Raw genomic sequence first — 19083 nt, 5'->3', positions numbered from 1 at the left:
AGCCATCTTATACTTTCCTTTTTTCATTGGGTTACCATGGCCAGAGAATCCATCACAATAACAGTCAGCATACTAGTGATAAACCCCTCCCTACATAATTGGGCTAGGTCTCAACATGTAGGCATGGTATGACACCAGCACTGGATTCAGAGCCTTTCTATCTAGCATGTCAGAACCTGGCAGAAAACTTGCAGAAACCTCCCAACCCAGGCATACCACAGCACAATGTGTCAGAATAAGCTGTTTGTGGAGGAACTTCAAACTTCATGTATTTTATGCTATCATCTACAGTAGCCCTAAACTGAGCATTGTCCAACCTAGCTTTGAATGCCACCAGAAAACCTGTTCCATTTTTGGTGGCTCGGATTGTTAAGCAAGTATGGAGCCAAAACTTTACTGTGTGGTTTTTACCCATTGGTTCTTGTTCAATCTGACTCCCTGAAGCTACATTTATAGCAAGAATGTCAGTATTTACATATACATACACTTTCTGTGCATATGTAGGTATAAATTAATTCCATCAGGATGAAATCAATCTAGATCCCAATCCCTTCTTGAGTATGCCTTCTCATGCCACATAATTCTCATCTAATTACTCTACCATCTACTCAAACATGCTAGAAGCCTTCTTGAAGCAATCACTGAAGCGATCCATTAATTATCTTTATGTCCTACATGACGGGATATAAATGTAAAGGGACTTGGGCCAGCCAGTGACAGGTTGAATCTAGTCATCATCTTAATAAACTGCAAAAGTTTTAGGAGTCATCAATGGAAACAATGAACTAGGGAAATAGACATCCCCCTTTGGGAAACTTCAAATGGCTTTTTCTTCGACAGGTGTCTCCTCTAAGTAAGGAAGATGCTGGGGAATATGAGTGTCATGCATCAAATTCCCAAGGACAGGCTACTGCTTCAGCAAAAATTACAGTGGTTAATGCCTTACATGAAATACCAACCAAAAAAGGTACGTAATTCTAAAAATCAAATGACTTAAAAGCTTTTGCTAACAAAAGTGGATGAAATGATATAGTAACAGGTTATTAAGACCATAGTGATTCATTAATAGTTTTCCAAGAAGGCTATTTTCCTAATACCCATTATGTAGATACAAGGGATGTGGTTCTAATATGTACATTTAGATGGATGGCAAAAAATTCTCAAAATTATTTAGCTGTTTTCCTCTGCTCAACTTATATTCTAAAGACAAGGAAATCCCAGTCATCCAAGTTTAGTTGAAGAATCCACATATTCCAATCAGTTGTCAGATCTTACCAGTTTCTATCCCCAAAGCATTATCTTACATTTGTCCTACTTTCTCCACCCATACATAGAAACTAGAGTGATTTTCCCAAAGGGCAGCTTAGCTCCTGCCACTCTCCTAGTCAACAAAATCTTATTACTTTTAAAATATAAACTAGGATTTAAAACCAGCTAGGATTAAAAACCCTTCACAGCCTGACTCAGTTCTACCTTTCCCATCTTCATAGGCATTCACCCCCTTCACACACTTCATGGTCAAATCAAATCGCCATCCTCTAGATGAAGCAATTCCTGATCTCTCCTTGCATCTATTTCTAAACTCACATATTGCCTCCCCCAGAGAAAGACAGTTAATGCTTTTGTATCCCTAGCATCTACGCACTTTAATGAATGAATATGTTTTTGATTCAAACACCAATTTGATTTTTCCCAAAAAATGTTCCTGCCACTTTATCTTTTAGCATAGCAAAACATTTTCCCTATTTATAGAGGAGATACTTATTAACACTAGATTTTCAATACATCTCACAGATGCCTTGCTCCTTGGGTATATCCTCTGACCTTTGAGGAGAAAAACAGTAAGGAGGCATGAAAGCATTTAAGAAGAAAACCATGTACAGAATCTATTTCTAGACTCTACATTGCTACCAATATCACTTCTAGGAAGTCTTCAGAGAGCCTATAATAATGAGGGTCTTCCTCTACCTAAAATTGTACCCACTTTATTTACTTATTGCTGAAGGTCATCAGTAAGGTATACTCTTATTTTTTTGGAATACTGATTTGCCCCCTTGGTCACCAATAGCTTGTATAAGGTGTGACATAAAGTAACAAAATAGCTTCTCTAATAAGCCACAGAAGAAAATTTATCCCTTTTCTAGTGACCCCACTGCAAATTAGAGCAATCTCAGTCCTTTATTTAGAATTAAGATGGCTAGTTAATATCTGCTTTTGTTCCTTAGCCTAACAGAGAGCCACTAAAGTTAGTTTCACTAACCTACACCTTAAACATAGAATAGGAATAATAGAATCCAGCTTTTCAGCCATTCCCAAATTATTTCACTTGAGGATCCATTAATTTCAGTATGAAAAGTAGCAACAAATATCTGCTTAGTTAATGAAGAGTTCTACAGTTCATACAGGCAGCTCCAGCAAACAAGACTTCTTATCCTTATCAGAATTTATAGATTATAGAATAGAAATTATTTTCAGTCCCTAAAAAGCCCTAAAACTTGCATTAGGATGGCATGTCTTAAACACTTAGTACCACACCTCTTTAGTCACTCATTTGTACGTTGTTTCCACCCTTTCATTCCAAGAACTTTAATGAAGTGAAAATTGGAATCATCCCATCCAGTTGTGCATGTTTGCTTCTGCCTAGCTATTGTTAGTATTTATAACTAATTTTTATATTTTCTTTTTTAAACCAGAGGAAGGTGCTGACCTGTGAGATCCTGCAGTCTTTATCTGTATGCAAAGTTTAAAACAGTCAGAAAAAATACAACCACTGTTGTCCAATAACAAGTTTCTTTTCATCTAATCCACTAACCCCTTATATTGTATTAACTGATGTGCAAACATATCCTCTGCATTCTATAATATAAATGATAAACCAAATCTACTACAAAATTTTATTCTCTATTTACAAAAAAAAGTGTCATTAAACAAAACCTTGCACTTACAGTACAAAGATGCTTGATTTTTTTCCCTCTCAATGCATACCATATCTACTACTTTTAAAACATGCTGCATTACAGGACCAAACCACAGCATGGTGATATGCACAAATGATTTAGCTTACATTAACTTGGAACAATTTTTTTTTACTTTCTAAACACTCATCATTCGAGGTGCAATACTCATAGACATCAATTCCTGGAAAAGGAGTTTACAAGCATAGGGCATTCGTACCAAAGAAATCTGAAAAGAAAAAAGAAAACTGTAATTAGCAACATTAAACAACCAAATATGCCTCTGCTACCTAAGACAGAGTTAAAGTAAATAGGTTTGATCTACAGAAATTGAACTTGAAGTTTGTATATACCTGAGTTTTATTACGACAGCCTCTGCACTCATAAGTATGTGTCCTGGTGTTAGCTATTGCCATTATTCCACAAAGATTGCATACGTGAACTTGATAGGGATCTGATGCTTCAAATAATCTTTCCCTTAGAAACTGGGCTGCTCCATGAGCAATCTGACAGTCTCGTTCCATTTCTCCAAAACGCAGGCCACCATCACTGACAAAGAAAAAAACATTCTCTATTAATATAGTCAAGGTGAATGGTAAAAGAAAATAAGGTATCTGTCTAAATGACAAGTTATTAGTAAGATGGACTGAAACATTTTTATACCCTAATTCTGTTCCTGAAAAGGGGAAAAAAAACCAACAACTCAAACATGTCTTACAAAGATAAAGAAGTATTACTACTTATTAAAACTATAAGGAAAACACTAACACAAATTTTACAAGTGATAATTGCCCTCAGGATTTTAAGTACTATTCATATGTAGCCAAGCCAGCAATTTATCTGTTCCGTATTTCAGCCCAAAAAGCTTAAAGATATAACTTGCCTTCTCAAGATGACCTACTTGGTCATCCAACACTATGAACAAAGCCACATTTGTATCAACTCCCTTATATCACCCAATGTTAAAAAATGCAAATATCTCCCTACCGAGATCTGCCCTCCATGGGCTGCCTATTAAGGATCTGGATAGGCCCTCTGGCACGGGAATGGATCTTATCATCCACCATATGCTTCAAACGTTGGTAATAAGTGGGGCCAATAAAAATTTGAGATGTGATTTTTCGACCAGTAAATCCATTGTACAGGACCTGAAACAGACAAGGAATTCCTGAAACACAGACTTAAAAAGTACATTGCACAAGTTGACAGATCAAAACTTAAACAGATCGTTAATGTTGGTGGTATCATACCTCATTTCCTCTGAGATGGTAACCATAATCAGATAGCAGATTAGAAATCTTCTGCACGTTGACAGCATCATTAAATGGTGTGGCATCACCAATCTCACCTTTATTAGCAGATACCTTTGGGAAAAAAATTATTTCTTTTAATTCTGCTTCCCCACCTTTTAAAATAATTTTTAAAAATATATTTAATAAAAAGGCTTTTTCCACACAGCACCATAAAGATTTCCTACTTAATATCCACGGTGCTGAAAATTATAATCTAGTCAGAATGATTTAAGCTTTGTGGATAATATTAATTAACAAAAATCAATTTCCCCAATAATAAAAGTACCTTAAGCCAAGTGGATCATAAGATTTTATTTTTTAAACTTACTTTTAGTCCTAGTATCAACTCTAGGAAAGAAGGGCAAGGGCTAGGCAAATGGGGTTAAGTGACTTGCCCAGGTCACACACAGCTAGGAATGGATCATAGTTTTGAACTGGAGCTTTCAACTTGAAAACCATGTTTCAACTTGAAAACCATGTTGGAAAAGACCCATGAAAATTTATGAATGTTTTAGAATACAGAAAATTTAATTATGATTTTGTAAACAAAATTTGCTTAGGATTTAAGCTTGGCCTTCTCATACTTTTACAAATTCTGAAAAGTAGGTGCATCAATTCCTAATTTGAAATCAGGAAAGTAGGCAGGTCATAGACTTAATTCTCCTGAGGCAAGGAAGATAGTAAAAAAGCTATGTACCTTAGATTTTCTAATTAGAAACTACACATTCCTTACCTTCCCTTGAAGACATTCAATCAAGTGACCAATAGTCATACGAGAAGGGATGGCATGGGGGTTTATGATGATGTCAGGGGTGATACCTTCACAGGTGAAAGGCATATCCTGAAAGGAGAAATATGATAACTATATAAGTCCATAAAATCCCTTTTTTAGTTACTGAATCAAAATTAAACCCACTCCCCCATTTCAATTTATATAACCTAAAATTTAACATCCCTATTCACAAATTTTACTCATGTTTAATTAAACTTAATTTCTACTTCATTCAACTTTTGAAAGCAAATTGTTAAAGACAAATTTTACCCAAGTCTTAAGAGAAGAAAGAAAAAAAAAATCTAGATACCTCTTGCCTGTACTGGATACCACAGGTACCCTTTTGACCATGCCGACTTGCAAATTTGTCTCCAATCTGTGGGATTCTAACAGAACGTACCTAAAGTCAAATAAAAACAGGCCTCAGTTAAGTCCATAACTAATGGTTTACTTTCTCTCCATTTGACTTGGATAAAACTGTACTCACCCTTATTTTGCAAAACTTATACCCTTCCTGGTTTAGAGTCACCATCACTTGATCCACAATGCCAGTCTCACTAGTTCTGAGAAAGGTACTACAATCTCTCTTGGTATAACGTCTATTAGTGCTCTCCAGTTCATCTTCATTTTCAGGCAGAGTTACTGTTTTGCCAATAATAACATCATCTCCTGATACACGGACACCAGGAGCTATTAAGCCATCATCATCCAATTTGTCATAGATAGCATGCCTCATACCTATGAGACAACAGGAAAAAACTCTTCTGAAAATGTCCCATATAAATATAAAAACTTAAGTGTTGAATGGTACCCTAAGAAAGATAACACGCAGCATATGTAGATTGTTTTCTTTCCAAGACAAAAAGTTGGCAGAAATCTCCAATACTATTGCTAATGCTCTTTGTTAAATATAATAACTCTATTGAAAACATCTGTTTCGCTCTGACACACTATAAAATGGATCAGTAGTAAGAAACTCAATTTGATATCCTAGGTTCTTAGGTACGTCCCTAAGTTTCCTGAGTTGTACAAGCAGGGTAAGAATATCTCTTACCATAGCTCCTGGGAACTGTATTACCTTGAAAATTGCTATACCCGTCAGTCCCAAGCTCAGGGTCACATCAAAGTGACCAATAAACTTTTTAACACTTCTCAGGATAAAGTTACAGAATATTTTAAAATTCAACCAAAACTATACTGTTGTCTACAACATTCCATATGTCCAGCTTTGGATAAACTGTACAGATTATAAATGTCAGTAATATATGCTTTTTCAAAATGAAGTCATTAAATGTTAAATTATATTTATCCCTTTTTTTAATCCTTTGGAGTGGAAATGGTTTGAATAATCACACATGTATAACCTAACTCAGATTGCTTACCATCTCGGTAAGGAAGAAGGGAAAGAACTGAAAACTCAAAATTTTGGAAAATGAATGTTAAAACTTATTTAGAAAAAAATTGGGGAAAAATAAAATAGTATATATATTTTAAATCCTTTGGAGAAAGTTACAGCTGCATTTATATGACTAAAATAAGAATACCTAATTCCAAAAGCCACACCAAAAAAAAAAATCAGTCTCAGCATTTGAGTCACATAAAATTCTGACTGCAAATTGGAAAACTAAGGCACACTATACATTAAAGAGTGGGACTTTTAAAACTTAGTTGAATATATAAATAAAACATAGCCTTCTGGTTTTTCCCAAACTTATCCTTTAACACAAGACCTAACTGCACGTTGTAAATTAAATACAAAGAATTTTCATTCAATTCACATTTCAAAGAACATATTCTAATTTTTTGAACCACAAGCTATATGGTACAATCTAAAATACAATGACCTAAAGAACATGAATAGAACTATAAATGCCCTATAAAATTAAGTAAAGAGGGGCAGCTAGGTAACTCAATAGAGTGGGAGCCAAGCATAGACGCAGGATTCAATATGACCTCAGATACGTACTAACTGTGTGGCCCTGGGCAAGTCATTTAATCCCAATTGCCTAGCCCTTACCACTCTTATGCCTTGGAACTAATGCACAGTACTGATTCTAAGACAGAAGATAAAGGTTTAAAAAAATTAAAAACAAATAGTACTTTACATGTAAAGTGAATTCTACAATTTTTAAACAACAGCTTCTCTTACCCTGGCATGTTTCACGTGTTGGTTTTTCAAAGACCTCTTCTTGGTCAAATCCTTTCTTAGATTCTTGTTCTTTGTAAGACCGATAAAAAACTGACCTGAAAAATAATACATAGAGGCTATATATTTAATGATGAACTTCAAGTAATTATCACTTTATATAGTCAGTGCAAAGTTTAAAACAAATTCAAGAGAAATGGTAAAGAGAATAATTTCTAACTTTATATGGCTTTCTCATAGACCAGATTCAACATAAGATGCCACATCAAAATCAGCTTTGTCCTAAGAACCTAATGACACTTCATCTCACTAAGAGTAAGATAACACTAGAATTCACCATCATTTGAAAGTGTCATTAGGCCACTGGCTTTCTGTATTTAAAATTTTGTGATAATTTGGTAATGTACCTTTATTCAGCAATCACCCTTTGTATGTGATATATTAGCTTTGAGCTAATCCACAAAACATCATCAATGGAAGCAAAAGGCCCAAATACTTGAATAGGCAAATTTTTACTGCCTGTATGAAGGTTAAAAATGAAGACAATTCTTTCAATATTTTCAGACTGATCTTTAAAAGAAACTAAATATGAATTTCAAGAGGTGAGATGTTTGCTAAAATAATAAAAAAAGAAACTTAAGTCAAAAAGATATCTTTAATATCCTCCTCTATTACTATTTAACAAATTTTACAAACAATAAAAAACTGACCTGAAAAAGCCTCTATCCACAGCAGAGCGGTTCATGATAACAGAATCTTCTTGATTATATCCAGTGTATGATGCAATAGCCACAATTGAGTTGATGCCTGAAATATATTAGATTCACTCACTAAAGAATAATCTATGAAGCACTCCAAAAAAGGCAATTTTATTTAGAATCCACAGCATTTCTTCTTTTCCAGAATGCCATATTATCAGTATATATATCTAAACTTGGGTATTTTGATTAATATGATGATTTGAAAATTTTATTCTTAGTGTCACATTCTATTAAGTGATTATTCTGACATTAAAATGTCTACAATCCCCACTTCTAGTTCTCTCCAGACTGGCTGCTACTCATAGCCAAATTTATTATGATCACTAACAGCCCAGACCCATTTCTTTCAACAATCTACAGCAGGGGTCCCCAAACTTTTTACACAGGGGGTCAGTTTACTGTCCCTGAAACTGTTGGAGGGCCAGACTAAAAAAACTAGGAACAAATCTGTATACCGCTGTCTGGGATAGGGGAGTCTGCAGCGCTGGCTGTGGTGGGCCTGTCACACCTTGCGCAGGCCCATCACTGCCACCACTATACCAGGCAGCAGTATCACGGAATCCCCTCCCCCAGATTGCCGCTCACCATGCTGATGTCTTCCATTGTGCAGCCACATAATCTTTTGCACGGTGCCTCGTTCTCAAGGCGCCACACAAAGGATTATGTCACCTGAAGTAGTACCGTACGGGAGTGATGCCATGCTTTGCAGCTGCCACCTACTGTGCTCCTCTCACTGACCAGCAATGAAAGAGGTGCCCCTTCCAGAAGTGTGGTGGGGGCCGGATAAATGGCCTCAGGAAGCTGCATGTGGCCTGCAGCCCATAGATTGGGGACCCCTGATCTACAGGTTCCTTTCCATATGAAGTTTTTCAGAACTGTGGCCCTTGTGCTTTACCAAAGACTCTGAGCATGAGATACTGGGGGAAAAAATTTCATATAATTGAATTGGTTTTCCATATTCCAGCTAAATAAGAAATCACATTTTTATTTGTTTAAAAAAATTGGTTAGTACAAAAGTAAGTCATAAGTTCATTCATTCCTTTGCTGGGGACAAGATCCCACAACTGATCTCTCAGCCACAGAAGAGCTAAATGGTGCTTACAACCATCCAAGAACACAATGCTTCTCACCACTAAAGGTGGATCTAAGATATGCTGAGAAATATGCCTTCTTCTCAGGCTTTCAGAGGTCTAAGAGCAAGAACAGAGATTATGGTAAGGGGAAGATACTAGGATGCCTACATAGATCTAGATCACTGCTATCAACTCTCTAAATCAGACACTTCATAAACCATGTAGTTACAAGAGGCTTTTCTAGAGCACATGAGCTAATGTGAACATAGAAGTTAGTAGTATAAACACCCATAGCCTGTTTGCCCATAGCAGACTGAAAAGTGTTTCTATAAGATAAAAGAGGAAAAGAGGCAATATAGATAGAATATATATCTAAAACCTTAGTTACCATGTTATTACTCCACATGCTACTATTGGTATGCACCCTGAGCTACTAATTCCTACATTAGTAGAGTTAAATTCTAATCAATTACATTTGTACTGGCACTATAAAGATGCTAAAATGAAAATAATACAGTAATAGGTTGGTTTTTGGTTTTTTTAATCCTTACCTTCCATCTTGGAATCAATACTATGTATTGGTTCCAAGGAAGAAAAGCATAAGGGCAAGGTAATGGGAGGTAAGTGACTTGCCCAGGATCACACAACTAAGAAGTATCTGAGGCCAGATTTGAATCCAGGACCTCCCATCTCTAGGTCTGGCTCTCAATACCCTGAGTCACCTAATTGCTACCAGTAGTGTTTCTTTCAACAGAGGATGAATTCCAGACACATCCTTCATCATCAGAAAATTTGCTGACAAAGATAGAAATACAGAAAGATGTATTTTAGAGTGTAGATTCTATCCCCTTAAAATAAACCAGACATTGGCTCCCCATTCCTACCAAATGGCACAGGGTAGAATGCTTTTGCCTCTTAAAACAGTCCTGTCCATTCCATACAAAAGCCAAAGGTCCAGGTGGGTGACAGATCCTTAGGAATCCCCAAATTAAAAACCTTTCCCTTAGTAAGACCTCGGCCTATTGACTACTGTGATTATCTAAGAAAGCACCAACCATTTCCTATTTGGCCACTACCACCCCATAAGTTAGGTTTAAGAGAAGAATGTCTTATGGCTCATTCTAACCTAAGGCCAACCTTGTTAAAAGGAATTTTGTAAACAGAGACATTTGTTAATTAATTTTCACTATATACTGCAATAATCAGTTATATCCAACAAGAAAGAAAATCAGTGAAAATTAAAGGAAAGCAATGATCAGGGACAATAAAGATGAAAATAAGAATTAAAAGGTCAAAAGAGCATAACAGCCCTGCCTGAAATAATTCCAGATCTGCTTTAGTCAATACTCCAAATGATCCTCTATATAAAACAAAAAAGAAGGAATTTTCTTATAGTTCATTATCCTGCAGCTCCACATATTTCCTTTATCAAATCATGCTATCTAAATATTTTTTTAAAAGAATTACATCCACAGCCAAGGGCATGAGATTGGTGTTGACAGAATACTACTAGATTCTTTAGTACAACAGTAACCCCTTGTGGAGGGCTTAGTAAATGAACAATTGTAGCAATAGATTTTCCTACCAAAATGCTATAGTCTCTGCAATAACTAAATTGGCTAGGCCACTGTGCAGCTCAACTGACTACAGTTAGCTAGCCAACAGATTATTATCTAAGTTTACATTCTAAAGATACAATGATGTCAAAGAAATACACAAATGCCTTTTTATATTTGGGGGATAATTAACATACCTGCTGGCAACTCTCGGAATCGTAGATACTCCATAGACCTTGTAGTCACAAGAGGCTTTTGAGGATAATAGAGCACATGAGCCAATGTGTCCATACGAACATGGAAGTTGGTAATATAAACACCCATTGCCTGTTTACCCATAGCAGACTGATATGTGTTTCTAGGAGACTAAAGCAAAAAGATGCAATATCAATGAAAAATTAAAGTAAGGAAATATAATACACATGGAACTACATTCAGTAATTTGTCCAATAAACTAAAAAGGTTTTCTTTTTCCTTAAATGTTAATGAAATGGTATATTCAACATCAAAGAATACTTCCCAAAAAAGACATATAGTTCTTAAAAATTAAATGCAACAGTGAGGACATTAACACATGCATAATAGCCATCACTATTAATACCAAGCTTCATGACTGTACAAATATATTGCAAAAAAGTCTTGTGTATACAGTATTCTTGATTTTCCCCCTACTCCAACATAATTTTAATATAGAATTTTCCAAATGTCTATACATTCTATACTTTCATCACTCTTTTTGAAAATATAATGCCCTATTTCACTGATTTATCACAGCCATTTCCCAATCTTTGACATTAAGATTACTAACTATAAGTATTTTCATACAAATGTTTTTAAAATTATTTCCTTGGTAGCTAAAACCAATACTGAGATAACCAAATCAATAGGACTGACCAATCACATTGTTTTGGTAAATATTGCTAAAATTGTTTTCCAATTTGCAAAACAAGTGTATCCGTTTTTCCAAAGCCCTTACAATAAGTTTTATGACATTTACTTATTTCAACCAAATTAATAGATGTTGGTGTCACATTCTGGTTAACAGTAATTAAATAATGGAATTTTTAAAAACTAGAATATTGTTCCAAGTTCTTATTCAATGTTTGTTTCCTCCTTTGTAAACTGGCAGTTCATAAAATTCACCATCTCATGTTCAACTTATATCTACTCTCTGTATATTCTGGAAGTCAATTATCTAAAAAGTTTATTGAAGTTTTTTAATGAAATATTTGTCTTATTTGTATTAAATGTTTTAAGAATTTTAATAAAATCAAACTCTGCAACCTTGTCTATTAGTTTCTTCCATTGCTCTGGTATTCCATATTTGGAACAAGCATACTGTTACATTTCTCTATAAATTTTCTGTATTTACCTGTAAATTCATCTGGAGTTTATTTGTGGTATATGATGGAAATACAGATTAAAAATTTTCTCCATATTCTTATCTACTTTTCCTAACAATTACTGAACTGTATTACTGAACAGTATTACTGAAAATATGCCTTATTAATTAGAAAAAGTTTTCTCAAAAACTGATCACAATGAACTAGTCTAAGATTTTATTGTATTTTCCTGCCTTTCTTATTATGGTTCCTGAAGATTATACACTATAAGATAAAAAGTGCTACTTACTAACCTGATTGTGATCAGGAAAAGGAATAATAGATGCACACACACCAAGTATCATTGATGGATGAATTTCACAATGGGTATAAGTAGAACAATAGGCAACTCCCTTCTCCTGTAAGTCATCTGGAGTCATGGCAAGCATCACAGTTTCTTCTTCCAAGGTATCAATATATTCTACTACTCCACTGGCCACAAGATCTTGCCAACTGGAAAATTTAAAAAAGTCTCCTAATTTTTTAGAGTTCCTAAAATCCTATACACATTTGCGATTTATAGTTAAAGACTGGATTTATTACTTTTACTTTTTAAAAATATCATAAATTTGAAAATGATTGACAGGCACTAATGTGAAATAAAACTGTCAAAGTTTGATCAAGAAAAACATAATTCCCAAATGCAAGCATTCAAAATATACACATTTTACTCCTTGAATTCCTACCTATAGTTGTTATACTCGCGTTCTTTTAACTGATCAATGTGTCTTTTCTTCAAAAGTAGCTTCTGTTTTTCAACAATTAAAAGTGGTCTGCAAATTCGACCTGCATCTGTATAAATCCGAATCTCTCTCTCTCGAATGTCTCTGATCATGGAAACCTAATGTTTTTTAAATAGAGAAGGATGATGAATCTGAATTTTCTGTCATTAAGGATTAGTTAAAAAAAAAAAACAGTTCACACAAAATTTGAGTTAAAAAAATTCATATAAGTAATTGTTTTCAATTTGCATGTGATAAACACTACATAAAATCTAAAATGTGTTTATGTAAGTAAAAAACTATATTTGATTAATTAGATAATGCTATCCAAATTCATGTCCTAATTAATGTTCAAATTAATGACATGCAACTAATAAGATAAAGGAAACATTTCTTCTAGTATCACTATGGCAACCAGTAGCACAGTTTCCTTTTTTTGCCTCCTCTCAGAAAATATAAAGGAGTTTCCACCTTCACAATACTTGATACCATCATTCTACAATCTACTTACACACTTCACCTTACTGGTCCTAAGCCTCCCTCTGTCATACTTCTCTACTGAAAGTAAAAGGATATTAGGCAGATATCTTATATCAACATGCTTAGAATGACAGTATTAAAATTTGTTTATATAGTACTTTTTTAAAAGACTCTTGCCTTCTACTGAATTGGAAAAAACCATAATAAAGTTCATTTGGAAGAACAAAAGATCAAGGATATCCAGGGAAATCATGGGAAAAAATGTGAAGGAAGTTGTCCTTGCAGTCCCAGATCTCAAACTATACTATAAAGCAGTGGTCATCAAAACAATATGGTACTGGCTAAGACACAGAAAGGAGGATCAGTGGAATAGACTTGGAGTAAGTGACCTCAGCAAGACAGTTTATGATAAACCCAAAGATCCCAGCTTTTGGGACAAAAATCCAGTATTTGAAAAAAAGCTGCTGGGAAAATTGGAAGACAGTATGGGAGAGATTAGGTTTGGATCAACATCTCACACCCTACACCAAGATAGACTCAGAATGGGTGAACAACATGAATGTAAAGAAGGAAACAATAAGTAAATTAGGTGATCACAGAATAGTATGCTTGTCAGATCTTTGGGAAAGGAAAGATTTTAAGACCAAGCAAGTAGAAAAGAATTATTACTCTTTGTGGTGGCAAAAAATTGGAAAATGAGGGGCTGCCCTTCAATTGGGGAATGGCTGAACAAACTGTGGTATCTGTTGGTGATGGAATTCTATTGTGCTCAAAGAAATAATAACTGGAGGAATTCCATGGGAACTGGAACAACCTTCAGGAAGTGATGCAGAGTGAAAGGAACAGAACCAGGAGAACATTGTACACAGAGACAGATACACTGTGGTACAATCGAATGTAATGGACTTCTCCATTAGTGGCAATGCAGTGATCATGAATAACTTGGAGAAATCTATGAGAAATAACACTATCCACATTCAGAGGAAAAACTGTGGAAGCAGAAACACCAAAGAAAAACAACTGCTTGAATACATGGGTTGAAGGAATATGACTCTAAATGAACATCCTAGTGCAAACATCAACAACATGGAAAATAGGTTCTGATCAAGGACACATGTACTACCCAATGAAATTGTGTGTTGTCTACGGGAAGGGGTGGGGGAGGAGAGGGAGGGAAAGAATATGATTCTTGTAACCAAGAAATAATATTCTAAATTGACTAAATAAATTTTTCAAAAATAAAATAAAATCCCCTTTCTACAGTGGAAAAAAAAAACAAAAAAACCCTCTTGCCTTCTGTCTTAGAATTGATATTAAGTATAAGCCAAGGCCGAAGAGTGGTAAAGCCTGGGCAACACAGGCTAAGTGACTTGCCTAGGGTCACACAACTAGGAAGTATAAGGCCAGATTTGAACCCAGGACCTCCCATTTTCAGGCCTGACTCTCTAACCAATGACCCAACTAGCTGTCCCATTTATATAGTTTTAATATTTATAAAGAACGCAACCCACAAAAACACATTCAACAGCAACCCTGAGAATAGTGGCATTTTATTTCATTTTATAGATGAGGAAATTAAAGGAACAATCAATAGATTACTGGCTAAAGCTGTCAAGATTCTCCTCACAGGCCTAAAGGTTCAAAATAATGATATTTAGGGACACTATAAGACTAGTTAAGATCTAGTATAACTTCAAAGAATCAACTGAGCTAAGCATCAAAGAATCAGATCTTGTACCTGAGACCTGAGAGAGCTTGAATTTCATTCTGACTTTGCCCAAAAAAACTTACTAGGGAGATATATAAATACTAGGGAAGAGTGTAAAAATGTGCCAAAATGAAAACTGACTTATCAAAAGATCCTGAGTCTCAGTAAATTATTCATTGCCAAGCTGAGGTAAAATTTTCCTATTAGAAAAAAGTTATAATCAGCTGTGTCTAACCAAAGGACTCAAGTTTCTGCCTAAAGAGAAGTACCTGGTCTTCTGTAAGGACTAAGTAATCTTCACTTGCAAGCATCTCCAGAAAAGTGCCAAGAGGTCAAACACAAGACTATAACTGGAGGTAAGACAAATTCAAGGGTCTCACAGGAAAAAGCATATGAGGACTAAACAAAGTGCATCCTGGATCCCTCCTAGGAGGCAGGGGCTCAGTCAATCCTGGCTTTACCTTGAAATAGAAAAGTGTGGTGCCTATCTCATAAAGTACCTGACAACTAAAAAGGAGTTCCCATATCTTCTCCCAGGAAGGTGGGAAAGCACTTCATGAGGGAGTACAAACCAGATCTCCTTTATTCGGGATACTATGTGGTCATAACAGTTGAAGGTGATTGGTGTTACTCCAATTTCCTGAGCAGTATCTCATACTCAGACAAAGGTTTAAGATCAGAAAAGAGAAATCTGTATCTGGATTCATGGTGGGTGAATAAACTACATTCTTGGCATCCAAATGATATAAATGAGGATGTGTCACCTTTGTGACATTCAAGTCATGTTAAGTTTTAGAATCTTAGAAGCTTTAGAAGAAAATCTTGACTGCTCAGACCCTTGTCTCAGAGAGCCTCTGGTCTGAGCAGTCAAGATTTTCTTCTCTGGAGAGCCCTTAACATGATGGAAAACTTTGTGAACAGACACTATCATGAAACAGAATAAAGAAATAAGTGTTTCAAGGACTCCAAAAACATAAATGGAAAGGGCCAGACCCAGCCATCTGAGGATGGCTACCACCTAAGGCCAGCATCGACTGCATCTAAAAGTCCTTCACAATTCAGAATTAGAGTTAATCTATCACAAGCACAGCATGCTTATCTTGTATAATGAATTGGCTAGAAATCTAGATCAAGACAGATCTATTAATGGGCAACTCACTTTATAAAAGCATTCCCTACTTTGCAAAAAAAGCTCACAAGATCCCTTTTAAAAATCAAGCTCCCAAGGGACAGCTGATTGAGTCAGCAGAGAGCCATGCCTGGAGATGAGGTCCTGAGTTCAAATCTGATCTCAAGACATTTCCTGGCTGTGTGACCCTGGGCAAGTCACTTAATCCCCATTACCTAGCCCTAATTGCTCTTATGCTCTGAAAAAACACAATATTGATTCTAAGACAGAAGATAATGGTTAAAAAAATTTCAAGTTCTCTAGCATACATGCAATATGATTCATTTTATATTGAATTTACATGCAATTTTTCATAGTGACTACTGTATTAGAGCAAGTTCTGTCTATAATAGGAGTAAGGTCCAAAATGTTTCTAGGTGAAAAGTCTCAATTCAGATCATGGAAAACCTATTCAAAGAAGCCTGTGGAAAGATAGCTTTGGCCAGTGATATGAATTACTTAAAACAGTCTATCCAAATCTGAAATCTCTATCTAATTCAAGAACCTTACTTCAGAGACAATGATATCCATCTGGCGTCGCAATTTTCTTAGGGTATTCATAAGTTGTTCAGGATCTTTATGTATTCCAACCCAGCAGCCATTAACAAAGATCTTGGTTGCACTAAAATGAAAAAAAAAATTTAACACTGTAAATAGTTATTCTTAAGCAAAATCCTAGAACTACCACCCCTAAAATATTTTCATACGAACTCAGCAATAGCAGCAGGAGAAATTTCTTCTAGGTTTTCCATACTCCATTCTTCTAAAAACTCCAGAATTGGAGAAGGCTGAGATCCTACAGAAATATAAGCCATCAGGGCTAAATTCTTCACAAGTCCTACTGCATGGCCCTAAAAAAAAAAGTATGATCATTACTTTATCAAAGGCCATCAAAAATCTATTTCAAACATTTTTAATTAATTTAACATTCCAATCATATTTATTCTAACCATAGCATTTATAACATCTTAGAACTGAGACACTTCAAATTGAATTTAAAAATAAGACGTGATAAATTAAGAGACTAGCTAAACTGATGGTTTAAAACATTACCTCTGGAGTCTCAGCAGGACACACCATTCCCCACAGTGTATTATGCAACTGTCTTGGCTTTGCTAATTTACCATCTCTACCAATTGGAGAGTTCAAACGACGCAAGTGAGAAAGAGTAGATGCAAAGGTCAGACGATTTAACACCTAGAGAAATTAGTAAATTTGGCAAAGTTAAGTTCAATTTTTCCTGTAAGACAGAGCTAAATTTGAAAGTATAAATCAATTAGAGTTTGATATTACAATTATACTTTATCTAACTTTCAATATCAGCAAGTCCGAGAAATCTATAATTCCTTTGGGCTAGAAATAAAGGAAGGGAGAGTGTCCCTGGACAGAGTGGTTGGTTTCTAAAGGTTGAAAGATTACTTTAGTGTAAATAACATCCCAATCACAACAAAAACATTCAAAGAATCTTAAAAATCTTATCAGACAACTAGGTTCACATATTCCTAGTTTTTTAAATAAAGTTAACCAATGAGAGTAATCTATCAATAAACTTTTCTGACTTTATCTTCATTTCTTATGCAAAGTCTTAAACATACTGTCAAAGAAAAAAATAGTTTTTTAAGAAAGTAAACAAGCACAATTTATTTAATATTCCTGAGCAATTTCCCATCTCAAGTCCTGTGATTGTCACTACACGTATGCTGAGTTGATACATGGAAACACTTTTAAAGTACAGTATAACAAAGAAAAGAGATGTTTAAAATGATTCAATATTCAGAAATTAACTCCTACTTTGGTAGTCTTTAAAATATCGACACTCTATTAATGGGGACTATTTTCTCCTCATGAATATTCTAGTTTATTCAAAATTAGACTGACTATAATGAAATCCCAAAAATTCTTTGCAATAATAAGCAATTAAAAAGAAATTTCCCAGTTTAAAAGTCCCTAATAATTTCACTTCTGGGAAAAAGACATCATCTTACAGATCAAAAGCCTGGAAAAATAAATTCATGAAGATGTTGCTAGGGCTCAGGTACAAATTTGAATGTTCAACCACAAATTAAGTTCATGAGACTCTTACCTGAGAGACTCCAGCTCTGGCCTGGTGAGCTTTCTTTTGGTCACCCCAGTTCCCAGTAGCCAAAGAATATTTTAAGCCATCTGATATGATCCTTGTTTTAATTGCCAACTCCAAGTTAAAGTCCTTGCCTCTATCAATGAATTTCTGTGCATATATCCTCACTTCTTTAAGTAAATTCTTAAACATTCTGTCAAAGAAAATTATTTGTAAAATATATTTATCATATACTCCCATGTCAAATATCTGACCAAGCACACAAAAAGCAATGGTAAAATTAATATACCCTTGAATGAATTACCACCACACACACACACACACACACAGAACAGGTGCCTGTGTTTCTGTGCTTTCCATAAAACTATCAAAACAGTTTTGCTCCTATGTCATGACTCATCTAATCCAGTAGTTTGTTCTATAATTCTTACCCTCTAAACAAGAATGCAAGTAGTGGACCAGCTAGATCCAGTCTCTTATTTCCATAGTGATCTCTGTCATCCAATTCCCTTCTTCCAAGAGCAGCCAGAAGTAATCTGTGAACCATATACCTAAAAACAAAAAGAACCCCAGGTTTCTTTCTCTTTTTTTTCAGGGTATGAGAACATGGGAAGCATTTACCCCAAGATAAAACCATTGTTTCTAAATTATAAAGTTCACATCTTTTAAAGAAACAAAGTGAAAGTTCAATTGAACATTTTTCACTCAGAACAAAAAATGCTTTCTTATAGAGCAAAGTATTCAAAACAAAACAAAAAAACATACCCCAAAAAGTAGGCTTTTTTTGTTTCACAAAAGTCACTGACACCAACATGAGGAAGCATTTCTTTTTGTAAAACTTCTTTTGCATATTTAATTCTTTTCTCCTTAGTTACACCAGGTTTTGCTCCTCGTGAGCCAATAAAATTAAGTGCAACATTCTGTTCCTGGATGACAAAAGCTTCATCTAAAGAAGGTTTAACCTATATATTAAAATATTAAAACAATAATTA

The 19083-nt window shown here is 35.0% G+C and overlaps 2 protein-coding genes across 2 annotated transcripts in view; one reads left to right on the top strand and one right to left on the bottom strand.

Annotated features, from left to right (window-relative positions):
• The window catches only part of IGFBP7 (insulin like growth factor binding protein 7), a 90296-nt gene extending 87343 nt beyond the window's left edge, over nt 1-2953 (top strand). Inside the window, exons 4-5 of the mRNA XM_001369803.5 lie at nt 841-967; nt 2694-2953. Of these exons, the coding sequence (XP_001369840.1) occupies nt 841-967; nt 2694-2713 (147 nt within the window). The 3' untranslated portion in view covers nt 2714-2953. The remainder of the gene's footprint in view (nt 1-840; nt 968-2693) is intronic.
• The window catches only part of POLR2B (RNA polymerase II subunit B), a 39372-nt gene continuing 23169 nt past the window's right edge, over nt 2881-19083 (bottom strand). The window contains exons 8-25 of the mRNA XM_001362418.4: nt 18857-19053; nt 18523-18642; nt 18098-18284; nt 17068-17211; nt 16726-16865; nt 16525-16636; nt 12623-12777; nt 12191-12389; nt 10752-10920; nt 7875-7971; nt 7168-7262; nt 5506-5756; nt 5329-5418; nt 4980-5087; nt 4205-4318; nt 3942-4102; nt 3308-3503; nt 2881-3183 (exon numbers count right to left, since the gene is read on the bottom strand). Coding sequence (XP_001362455.1) covers nt 3094-3183; nt 3308-3503; nt 3942-4102; nt 4205-4318; nt 4980-5087; nt 5329-5418; nt 5506-5756; nt 7168-7262; nt 7875-7971; nt 10752-10920; nt 12191-12389; nt 12623-12777; nt 16525-16636; nt 16726-16865; nt 17068-17211; nt 18098-18284; nt 18523-18642; nt 18857-19053 — 2625 coding nt within the window. The 3' untranslated portion in view covers nt 2881-3093. The remainder of the gene's footprint in view (nt 3184-3307; nt 3504-3941; nt 4103-4204; nt 4319-4979; nt 5088-5328; nt 5419-5505; nt 5757-7167; nt 7263-7874; nt 7972-10751; nt 10921-12190; nt 12390-12622; nt 12778-16524; nt 16637-16725; nt 16866-17067; nt 17212-18097; nt 18285-18522; nt 18643-18856; nt 19054-19083) is intronic.

The sequence above is a fragment of the Monodelphis domestica genome, chromosome 6, assembly GCF_027887165.1.
Source record: "Monodelphis domestica isolate mMonDom1 chromosome 6, mMonDom1.pri, whole genome shotgun sequence".
NCBI classification, from domain to species: domain Eukaryota; kingdom Metazoa; phylum Chordata; class Mammalia; order Didelphimorphia; family Didelphidae; genus Monodelphis; species Monodelphis domestica.
This window is presented reverse-complemented; position numbering and strand designations above follow the sequence as displayed.